At 38.8% G+C, this 12,788-nt stretch overlaps 1 protein-coding gene across 1 annotated transcript; it reads right to left on the bottom strand.

Moving 5' to 3' along the window:
• Positions 1-300: 300 nt before the first annotated feature.
• LOC133825703 (uncharacterized) lies at positions 301-1,880 on the bottom strand. Its single transcript, XM_062258611.1, has 3 exons — positions 1,205-1,880; positions 504-1,126; positions 301-348 (listed from the first exon to the last, which is right to left on the bottom strand). The coding sequence occupies exons 1-3, from the start codon at positions 1,878-1,880 to the stop codon at positions 301-303; spliced, it is 1,347 nt and encodes a 448-aa protein (XP_062114595.1).
• Between the last annotated feature and the right edge of the window lie 10,908 nt (positions 1,881-12,788).

Here is a 12,788-nt window from a genome sequence, read left to right on the forward strand (position 1 = left end):
CACATTCGCATCGTCCCATCCTTTTTCTTCACAAATAGCACCGGAGCTCCCCATGGTGAAAAACTAGGCCTGATAAACTTTTTATCCAGGAGTTCTTGCAACTGTATCTTTACTTCCTTTAGTTCTGCTGGTGCCATTCTATAAGGTGCCTTGGACACAGGGGCTGTACCAGGAAGTAGCTCAATCACAAATTCAATTTCTCTGTCTGGAGGCAATCCCGGTAAATCTTCTGGAAATACTTCTAAGAAATCTCTAACTACCGGTACATCTTCCGGTTTTAACTTTTGCTCCTTATACGTGTCAACCACACTGGCGAGATAACCCACACATCCACTTTCCAACAGTCGCCTGGCCTTCATAGCAGAAATTAATGGAATGCAACTTTTTGATGTCGCTCCAGTAAACATAAACTCATCTTCCTCTGAAGGCTTAAATATCACTGTTTTCCTTCTACAATCAATAGTGGCATTATACTTTGAAAGCCAATCCATACCCAAAATCACCTCATAATCGGCCATCTCTAACATTATTAGATCAGCATATAATTCCCTACCATCAATGCAAATAGGAACCCCCCTCAACCAATGAGTAGAATACAGAATCTCTCCAGATGGTAACATTGTACTAAAAACTTCTGACAATTTTTCACACGATCTACCCAACCTTTTTACATATGTCAATGATGCAAATGAATGCGTGGCACCTGAATCTATTAATGCATGAGTGAGAATACCAGATGCAAAAATATCACCTGACACAACAGAGTTGTTGGTATCAGCATCAGCCTGAGTAATCGTGAACACCCTAGCATTTGTCCTCTGAGGTTCATCCTTCATTTGTTGGTTCTTCATCAATGGACAATCTTTGATAAAATGATCCCCCTTGCCACATTTGAAGCAGCTCTTAGTTAGAAGCCTGCACTCCCCGAAATGATTCTTTCCACAAGTTTGACATCGTGGCATTTGTTGGAATCCAGGTTGCCTGTTTTGCTGACCTCCTTTAAATTTCTTATTCTGTCCTTGTCTAAATTGGAAATTCTGGGCCCCTCTTTTGTTGTCATTGTGAAAGCGGCTTTGTTCTTTGTTGAATGGAGTGTCTCTACGAGGCATGCTAGTAGCAGCTTTAGCTTTTGTTATTTTTTCTTCTCTGTGTTCAGCTCTCAAAGCTTTCTCCACAGCCTGAGCATAAGAAAGAGGCCCTGTACGTCCCATATCTACATCTCTAGCCAATTCTGGTTGTAGACCCTCCAGGAAGCGATTCACTCTACTAGTTTCAGTGTTAACCAAGTCTGGTGCAAACTTGGCTAACCGGTCAAATGTCCTGGCGTACTCAGCCACTGATAGATTCCCCTGTTGCAATCTAGTGAACTCACTTACTTTGGCAGTCAACACAGCTTCATTATAAAACTTCTCATTGAAGACCAGTTCAAATTCTGCCCAAGTCATCTGATTCACTTCTCTAGTCTGCTTAACCACTTCCCACCAGATCTTAGCATCCTTTTTAAGTGTATGAGCAGCACAAGAAACTTTTTCCCTGTCACTTAGTTGCATGAACTCAAAGATGTCTTCTAAAGAACTCTTCCAGTCTTGTGCGTCAAGTGGGTCAGTGCTACCTTCAAATACTGGTGGGCGTTGTTTTCGGAACCGTTCATATAATGGTTCCATGGGGTGCACTGCAGGTGGAGCTTGTGGAGGTGGAGCTTGTGGAGGTGTTGGAGTTTCAGTAGGTGGTGTTGGTGCTTGCCTTTGTCGTTGTTCTGCTAACAACTTCTCAATTTGTTCAGCCTGTCTATTCACCACCGCTCGAAGTTGAGCCATTTCTTGTTCATATTTATTGCTGCAAGAGCCTTCAGTAGCCCCCATACCATGTTCATGATCCATCTGTGTTATTATATATCTTTTAAGACAAAATGTCCATAACTTATGTCATTTAGCCAATAAAGCACATGATGCATGCAACCAGCACATAATAAATGCACACATAAAACTTACAGATGAACTGAGCATTATCCTTTCCTCAATGTGTACATATGAACGGTCTACAAGAACATTTTAACCATGGCGCTCTGATACCAGCTTGTAACACCCTCACTTATTTTAGTTAAAAACCATATTTGAGGTGTTATGTTTTAAAACTATATCATAATTTATTTCTGCGGAAGTCTGGACATTTTTTTTTTTTTTTTTTAAAACTTGAAAACTTATTTCACATTATTTACATTAAACATAAAGTGTGTCTCAAACATATTATACATAAGTATTAAATAACCCAATTTATTTTCAAAACATAACTTCACACTTTATTACAAACATCTCACTGATAACTGAAATAACCCACAAAAAGGTCGATGTGTTCATATGTACAAATCAGGGTCAGGACCATGCTTCAGTTCTCCTCATATCATTCACATATTTCTTTCTCTACCTGCAACACAAGACAACTGTGAGCCTAAAGCTCAGTAAGCAAAGTAATGCATGCAATGCTAATGATTACCCAATATCAATGGACATATACAACTTCTTTTTAAATTTTGGGCCCCTTAATATTGTGCACACTGTTTGAATTGGTCAATGCCTGCAGGGCTTGTTACACATATAATACAAAATCCCATGGGTTCTCCTCCGGCTAGCCTTCACCACAGTAGGGCACATTAAAAACCTTATTCCATCGTTGCCCCGTCAGGCTCAAGAGTTAAGGCGGCCACACACTGTGGTGTCAATACATATAACAATAACTCATATGGAGGAGAAATAAAAACGGAAATATGGCAAACAATATAATTGGTTCACTAAACCTAGCCCAAATTATTGGGCAGCCACTATAAGCCTACTATAGGCCTCCGTTTACACTTATTAACACTTTCATTTGCCTTTTCAAAACAGTGGCACTGAACTTAAACTTCTTATTACAACTTTCTTTTATGTTGCACAAAACTTGCAAAGGCATCATATAATTAATCATCATAATATCATGCATGGTCTTATATCATATAATAATTTACCATATCACTATTATGCCATGCATACAAATTTATGATGAAGTGTCACTGTATGTTAATACCACTTACTCACAAAATATTCATATAATGCATACTTTCACATAACACATAATTCTTGTGTTGCAGTTGAGTACTTTACTTACCTTTTGTCCACAATATATTTCACCGTGTAACAAGTGATGTCTTAGGTATTGATGTGCTTATCCTGACAATAGCATGGATTTCTCATCATAATGATGGCAGTAATACATTGAACTCTCATTTAAAAAATACCCATAAGACTTCATATCAAATTTCATACCCAAAACATGCCTAAAATGCCTTAAACCACCTAGATCGAGCATTAGATTTATCTTAGACATTTGGGGAAATTTTGACAGAGTTTCCCCTTAATTTTAGCTATCCTCAAATATCAAAATACACCAATAATCAACATCAATTAACCTGCCATAACCATATATCCCAAATACCAACATGATTCATCATAAAGTTATCATATACCGATTTTGATAAAATTCTTATCTCCTAGATCATCACCCAAATTAAATGAGTCTCCACATATATTCAAACATTTATAAACATATATACTCTCTTATAAACTCAATCAAATAACCAAAAATCATCTTGTACTCCAAGAACCCCAAAAACCTCATAAAACACAAAATTTCACTTACCGAGCAACTTTTCGGCGAAAACAATCTCTTCAAGCTTTTCTAAACCTCAAACCACTTGGAAACCCCAAGAAATATCTTAAAAAGGATAAAACACCATATATAAGTTCTCAGAAAAATTCAAAAACATAGTTTAACTTCCAAGTACAAGAACTTACCATAAAAAGGCTAGAACTAAGCTTAATCTACTTCTTTGGCTTTGCTTTCACTTGGATCTCCTTAGAATTTCTTCAAACCAGCCAAGAAATGGTTTTTGGTTTTCTTTTCTCTCTTTTTTTCAGAATAATGGTCGTGCAAAGTGATAAGGTTTGATGAAAATTCCTTATTTTCAATGATTTAGCCTTATTGTCAAAAGTTGACACCTTTCATCTCATCATTTCACCTTTTGACTTATGAAAACCTTATCACTTCAATAATTTCGACTTAATCATCTGCTAGGCCTATTATCCTTATGTGTAAAACACTCATACCAAACCTTAGGTCCATATGACTTCATACCCAATAGTTATGCTTACCCGATCGAGCGTAGCGCACTTATGCTAAGCTCGTTTTGACTTTGCATCAATACCACTGATTATGTATACCTCCCATCAAGAATTGATCTAATGGTTCTAAAACCATTTTTACATCATCAATGAGACCTTAATCATACCTCGATTACATTTGGTAAATCCATAAATACTCAATTTTACACCGAAATACTAGTAATCGACATTGTACTATTTTCCACTACTTAACCTATTTTGCCTTCTATATCTCACTTTCAACACTTAATTCCATGCCTTGTCCATATTTTTCATACTTTCTTATATCTTGAGCACATCAAACACCCATAAAAGACAACTCAAATGCCACAAGGTTAATAATATTGAGCATACATATAGACATCACATACACAACTTTTATACTTATACATGAAAACACTTATAAGAATATGCATATGCTCAAATTATACATATTGTATGATATGTAATGCAATGCAATCATGTGATTATTGGCTATATATATCAAAATAATGTGGGTGCTACATCTAGATCACATGTATTCATAATGCTAGTGGATCGTGCTTGCAGTAATTAATCTAAAATTTTCATAACTTTATTTTACTGCGAACTATTCAAGTTCATTTATCTTAAACACAATCCTCCTGTACCAATACGTGATTGAGATTACATATATGTACTTAGGAATTTTTTTGATATTTACTCAATATTATCACAGAATAATATAATTCATAAAATATATGCATAACAAATTTAATTTATTTATTTATTTCTTAAAACAATTTCTACAGGGATACAACTCTGATGATTATTAATGGATTCTTCAAATTCAAAGTGTGGATGGATATAGGTGCATCGATCTGCCCTGGGTTCTCTCTGCTGATTGGAGATAAACAAAAACGGTTGCCTTTCAAATATGAATGACTACCATACATGTGTTTCCATTGTGGCAAAGCGGGTCATGATCAAAAGGGGTGTCAGGAGCCCATTCTGATAATCTTAGGACCAAAGGGGGCTAGAGCCAAGGCTTATGGGGTTTGGTTAATAGCAAATATCAACATTAGTGATGGGTTTGTCGAAGAATCAAGGGAGAGGATCAAATTGGAGGGTCAAGCATCCAGCTCTGAGAAGAGTGTTGAACATAAGACTATGGTGATAGAATAGGGATGCGAAGATAATTTTTTTGAAGAATCTGATTCCCTCCCTCACGAGAAGAGTATTGGGAGACACGAGGAGAGTCCTAACCAATATTCTTACATCAAGGAACCGAGTGAATCTACACAGAAAAAATAGTAGGGCCTATAGTCGCCACAAAAGAAGATAGTTGGAATGTTACAAGACAAAACTTTCAAGGACAAGCTTTGAAGATGAAGAAGACCGACTAGAAGATAAGAACACGAGGCTTCTATTCAAGATGTTCCACCAGGTTTTTCTTCTTTTCAAATGGGAATGACCAAAGAGGGTGAAGGGGGAAAGAATGGAGGTCGAAGAACAGTTTCAGTTAAGAAGAGGAACAAATTTATGGGAAGCAAGGAGACAGTAATTGAGACAAGGAAATTGGATTCTAAATTAGCAACCAAGGATGGCTTTTTCTAAAGTAGTGGATTCAAACTTTGACACAACCTAATAACCAATACAGTTAGGTTGGTTAGTTGTTGTAGCTCATGTTAGTTTCTAACTGATTTTTGTAATTCTGTTACCAACATTCTTGTTAGTTTTCTTGCTGTAACAACTTCATTCTTTGTAATTACTCCTCTATAAATAAATCACTTAATCTCATCTTGAGGTTAAGCTTTTCGTTCTAATATTCAGTTCAAGATTTGTTATACAATCTAGTTCAAAGTACAAAGCTCTTTATGGTATCAAAGCCTTCTGAATAATGTCCATGGATTCTTCTTCATCCGATCCTCAATCAGTTCCTACTGTCAATACGCCTCTGGCAAACTCTGATCCTCCGGCTGTTGCTCAAGCTCTTGCTTCTCCGGCCAGCACCTCTTCCATGACTTCTTTGCCATGGAATCCCTTCTCCAATTCTCTTACTTCTTCTTTAACTCTTAAACTTGATAGAGTTAACTTTCTTGCTTGGAAATCTCAGGTGGTACCCACTGTTATAGGACATGATCTTGATGAAATCCTCTTCAGCAATGTTTCTCCTCCAGAGAAGCTGGTCAATGGTGATGCAAATCCTGAATACCGCCAGTGGAAGAGACGTGACCAGTTACTTCTTTCTTGGCTCAGGTCTTCTATGTCTGAAGGTATTCTTGGAACCGTCGCAGCCTACTCCACCTCCTATGATGTTTGGCGTGCTCTGGAGCAAAAGTTTTTAGGCCAATCTAAAGCTCGCTTACTCCAATTGAAGGGTCAATTGTCCAATATTCAGAAAGGTAGTTTGTCCCTCTCTGACTATGTTGACAAAATCAAATCTCTCTGTGATAGTCTTGCCATTGCTGGGTGTACCATTAGTGATCAAGATCTTGAGCTCCAATTGCTCAATGGTCTTGGACCCGAATATGACCCTGTGGTTTCTGGAATTACTTCCACTAGTGAGACAAAGACTCTTGAAGAAATTCAGGCTCTTCTCATGGCTCATGAATGTCATCTTGAGCGTCATCACTCTGTTGCTGATCTCTCCTCCAAGATGGCTGCCAATCTTACATTTGGTACTTCCAGAAACATGTCTTCTCATGGTTACAGGCCTCCTTCTACCTTCACAAGGCCATCTGCTTGACCATTTCATCGGCCTCCTCAGCAACCTACACGGCCTGTTTGTCAACTTTGTCTCAAGATTGGTCACACTGCACCCGTCTGTCACTACAGATTTGATCGTGGATTCATCACTCCGAAAAACACTACTTCTCAGGCCAAAGCTTATCTCACTGAACGTGATGATGAAGGAGTTGATATAACTGATCCTGAAGCCTATGTCTCTACTTCAGTACCTGATTTTGGAGTTGATCAAATGTGGTATGCTGACACAGGGGCCACGAATCATGTTGCTTTCGGTATGGATACTCTTGAATCGGCTACCCCTTACAATGGTTCTGAAACACTTGCTGTAGGTAATGGTAAGAAATTGTTAATTTCTCACATAGGCAAGGCTACTCTTCTATCTACTTCTGCTTCATCTTTACACTTAAATTCCATTTTACATGTTCCATCTATTACAAAAAATCTTGTGAGTGTTTCTAAGCTTACCAAAGACAATAATGTCTTCCTTGAATTTCACAAAAACTGTTGTTTTGTTAAAGACAAGGACTCGGGGATTGTCTTACTCAAGGGAAGAGTTAGAAATGGTCTATACATGCTTGGGGATGATGTCACCAGCTCCTCTCTACCAGCACTTCAGTGTCATTTAGCTACTGTTTCTAATATTTGTCCCTCTCAGTTTTCTACAAATTTACACTCTACTCACTCATCTTCTAGTTCTTCTTGTGACTATGATTGTAAACATTCTGCTTGTACTTCAACTGATATCAATAAAACTTTTACTGCTTATGTTCCTGATCCTCAACCAACTGCCTTTATTTCTAATGCTTCTACTGATGTTAATTCTTGGCATATAAAATTAGGACATCCCTCTCCAAAAGTTTTGAGCAAGATTCTATCCCAAATTTCTCACTCCGGTTCATTAAAGACTTTAAATTTCTGTGATTATTATCAAATGGGTAAAAGCCATAAGCATCATTTTCCCCTCTCTTCTAGTCGAGCTACTCAACCCTTAGAATTGATTCACACTGATGTTTGGGGTCCTTCTCACACCACATCTAAAGATGGTTTTAGATACTACATTCATTTTATTGATGATTATAGCAGGTTCACATGGGTTTTTCCTTTAACTCTCAAATATCAAGCACTCAATATATTTGTTCAGTTTAAAAGCCTTGTTGAGAAACAACTTTCTTTACCAATTAAAAGTGTTCAGGCTGACTGGGGTGGTGAGTATCGAGTGTTTACAAGTTTTTTGCAGGATCAGGGAATTAAGTTTCAACATCCATGCCCTTACACGCATGAACAACATGGCAGGGTAGAGAGAAAACATCGCCATATCACAGAAACTGGACTCACTCTTTTGGCTAATTCTAGACTTAATTTTTCCTACTGGTGGCATGCATTTTCAGTGTGGTGTTTATTCCCTCAATCGGCTTCCTACCCCTGTTCTTGAAAATCAGAGTCCATATGAGTGTTTATTCAACAAGCAACCGGATTATCATTTCATGAAACCTTTTGGTTATACATGCTTTCCTCACCTCAGGCCCTATAACAATTACAAGCTCAGTTTTCGGTCTGAACCATGCTTGTTCTTAGGATACTCTCCACAACATAAAGGCTACATTTGTGAGAATTCTACTGGAAGAATCTTCATTGCTAGAAATGTAGTCTTTAATGAGACTCATTTCTTAGCCTTAACACCTACTGTATCTACTCAGGTACCTCCTTCCATACCTCACTCTTTTCCCACTGTTCAATTTTCAACTACACCAGTTCATGATACTTCTAATTTGTGCTCTGCTACTGTGCCACCTTCGCCTGTGATGTCTCCAACACTCTCTGACTCTACATCACCATCTACAACTGCGACAAGTGTCCCACCTGAAGTTCCTCCTCCTCCTCACACTGGCGTTACACCATCACTCTCCACTGGTGTACAACCTCCTCCTACTCAGGTTCAACATATAGCTGCTGCTTCATCTTCTCTCTCTGAAAGTGTGGAATTACCTCCTCCAACTGATGTCACTCGCACTCACTCCATGACAACCCGTTCTCAGCGAGGCATCTACAAGCCTAAATCTTTTTTGGCAACCAAATACCAGCTGCCTGAATCTCTCCTCCCTACAGAACCCTCATCAGTTAAAAGTGCTCTTAAGGATCCCCGATGGTATGCTTCTATGAAGGAAGAGTTTGATGCCCTCCAAAAGCAAGGTACATGGACCTTAGTTCCTCCTACACCTGATATGAATGTCCTCACCAACGAATGGGTCTTTAGAGTCAAATTAAAAGCTGATGGGACACTTGACCGATTCAAATCCAGATTGGTAGCTAAGGGATATTTACAAACGCCTGGAATAGACTATGAAGAGACATTTAGTCCTGTTATTAAACCTGCCACTGTTCGGATGGTGCTTACACTTGCGGTTTCATTTAACTGGGATGTCAAACAGTTAGATGTAAGTAATGCATTTCTCAATGGCTCTCTTAATGAGTTGGTTTATATGCGACAACCTACTGGATTTGAAGATGCAGCTACTCCTCACTATTTGTGTAGATTAAACAAAGCCTTATATGGTCTGAAGCAGGATCCACGTGCATGGAATGAAAAGCTTAAGCAGACATTGTTTCAATGGGGATTTCATCAGTCCAAATCTGATACTTCTCTTTTCATCTATGGTTCAGGAGCTCATCTAGTTCTTTTACTAGTCTACGTTGATGATCTTTTGATTACTGGTCCAAACAAGCTCCTGGTTCAGCAGCTTATTTCTGACTTGAACTCTCAATTTTCACTCAAAGATTTAGGCTCTGTGCATTACTTTCTAGGAGTGGAGATCTATCGAAATTCTGTTGGTATGTACCTCTCACAATCCAAGTACATTACTGATCTATTATTGAAATTACATTTGGAAGGGGCTAAACCCAGCTCCAGTCCTACAAGCTCAGCTAAAAAACTTTCACTGACTGAAGGGACACCCTTTGAAGATATTTCTCTGTACAGAAGTACGCTTGGAGCTCTCCAGTACTTAACTCTCACTAGACCAGATGTTGCATTTATTATCAATAAACTGAGTCAGTTTATACATGCTCCAACAGTTGTACATTGGGAAGCTACCAAACGTCTCCTTCGATATCTCAAAGGCACTATCTCAGAGGGCCTTCTCCTTAAGCCTGCGCTCACTATGTCCTTATATGGCTATTCAGACGTTGACTGGGCAAGTTTCCCTGATGACCGTAGGTCGACTAGAGGATATGCCATGTTTTTGGGTGGTAATCTCATATCGTGGTATGCCAAGAAACAACAAGTCGTCGCACGTTCAAGTACTAAGAGTGAGTTTCGGACACTGACGAATGCTGCTTCAGAAATCAAATGGCTTACCTCACTTCTGTCTGAGCTACAAATCAAGCTTGATGATGTCCCTGTTCTATGGGTTGATAATAAAGGCGCAGCTGCTCTTGCAGCTAATCCGGTTTTCCATGCACGTTGCAAGCACATTGAGATAGATATGCATTTTGTTCGTGATCAGATCTTAGCACAGCAGCTCTCTGTTCGATATGTCCCTTCCATTGATCAAGTGGCAAATGTTCTCACCAAGTCCTTGCCGATTGATCGGTTTCACTATCTCAAAACCAAACTAAAAGTGGTGTCTACACCCTTTCATTTGAGGGAGGATAATAACCAATTCAGTTAGGTTGGTTAGTTGTTGTAGCTCATGTTAGTTTCTAACTGATTTTTGTAATTCTGTTACCAACATTCTTGTTAGTTTTCTTACTGCAACTTCATTCTTTGTAATTACTCCTCTATAAATAAATCACTTAATCTCATCTTGAAGTTAAGCTTTTCGTTCTAATATTCAGTTCAAGATTTGTTATACAATCTAGTTCAAAGTACAAAGCTCTTTACAACCAACATAACAGCGAACCTTGTGGAGCAAGGTCTCCGGGAACCATGAATATCCTATTTTGGAATGTCCAAGGAATGGGAAATTCTTGGACATTAAATTCCCTTATTTCCCATGATCGAGAACATCTGTCGGAAGTCCTTTTTCTGTCAGAAATGCATTTGAAGTCGAAGCAATTAGAATTGGTGAAGCTTCGTTTGGGCTATTATAGTTGTTTTGGAGTGGATGCAGTTGGTAATAGTAGTGGTCTAGCCCTTCTTTGGAGACAAACTATGGAGGCTTCCATTTGGTCTTTCTCTCTTGGCCATATTGACTCTCTAGTCAGCATTGGTTAGGGGCCTAAATGGAGGCTAACGGGTTTCTATGGGAATCTAGTTTCTATGGGAATCGTGGGATCTTCTTAGGCGATTACATGATCTTTATAAACTGCCTTGGGTTTGTGGAGGAGATTTCAACGAGATTGTGGATTCTAGAGAGAAGAAGGGTGGTGGGGTTAAACCAGAATATTTGATGTGCAACTTTTGAAGGGAAATTGACGATTGTTTCCTCAAAGAAATAGAGCTTGAAGGTGGCCCGTATACTTGGTGTAATGATCGACCGGATAATTTAATATTTGCGCGTCTTGATCGAGTGTTTCATAATAAGGATTTGTAGCAGCTGTTTGGGGTATCTAAAGTTCATCATTTGAGACGTTGGAACTCTGATCATCGCCCACTTCTACTAATGTTTAACACAGAGCCAAGTCCGGAAGCTAACTGTCAGCGGAAATGGAAATCAAGGTTTCACTTTGAGCAAGCTTGGACTGAGTGTGAGGCTTATCAGAAAGTTATCCAGGAGAGTTGGAATCAATCAGAGGCGATTCTTACTACAAGGGATTTGAAGCATAAAATTCGGGTTTGTGGGTCTAAGCTTCATCAATGGAATAAAAAATATCGAAAGGATTTAGATTGGAAAAGGAAATATCTTCAATCTGAAGTTGATGCTCTTTCTAATTCGGGGGATCTTGTGGACTGGCAAAGGGGTCAAATTTTTGGCAAAAGTCTTGATATTTTGCTGAGAAAAATGAGATTCTTTAGAGACAGCGGAGTCGGGCTCTCTGGTTGCAGTGTGGCGACAAAAACACCAGGTACTTTCATAATAAAGCTTTAGGAAGAAGGAAGAAAAATGAAATTCATGGTTTGTTTGATGCTAATTTGGTTTGGCAAGACTCGATAGAAGGAGGTGAAAAAATCTGTTGTGATTAATTCACTGATCTTTTCACTTCCCGTCACTCTCAAGTGGATACTCTTCAAGATTTTGCTGGTTACGTCTCTAATAGAATGTCCACGACCATGGATGCAAAACTACTCAGGCCCTTTTCAGTTGAAGACATCAAACAACTATGTTCCAAATACATTCTTTAAAGGCTCCTGGATTGGATGGAATGTCGGGCCTATTTTTTCAATCCCATTGGGATTTGGTTGGTGATTTGGTCACTCGAGTTTGCCTTGAAGTTCTCAATAACAATTCCAACTGCAACGCTATCAATGATACCCGTATTTGCTTGATTCCTAAGAAGGATGACAAGAATCATGAGGCTCCATCTAAAAACCAATTGGTGATTAGTGGAGTTACACATGTTCTTATTAATAGTTCAATATTCTTACACATATTCCATGTGGGACACCATAGTCTAATATCCCCCCTCAAGATGGTGGCGATTTTTCGCTCACCAATCTTGAATCACCTGATCACAAGTGTCCCATTTTGTCAGCTCGCTTATTTTTTTTGGATCTCAAGTGTCTTTTCACACTATGCGGATCTCGTGCGGCTTGGCTCACTCTTTTGGATTGGTGTGGATCGAATACCCACTAGGGAATTGGCTCTTGATACCAATTGATGGTGCCATCTGCATTGAATTTTGTCCTGAAAATCCACTTGTTACTGATAACAGCCATGTCTGATGAGTAGGGAACAAGACACCACGTGTTGTTCCTCATAAGAGCCTGATACTCCACTTGCATTGCCT

The sequence above is a fragment of the Humulus lupulus genome, chromosome 3 (genome assembly GCF_963169125.1).
Source record: "Humulus lupulus chromosome 3, drHumLupu1.1, whole genome shotgun sequence".
Taxonomy (NCBI): domain Eukaryota; kingdom Viridiplantae; phylum Streptophyta; class Magnoliopsida; order Rosales; family Cannabaceae; genus Humulus; species Humulus lupulus.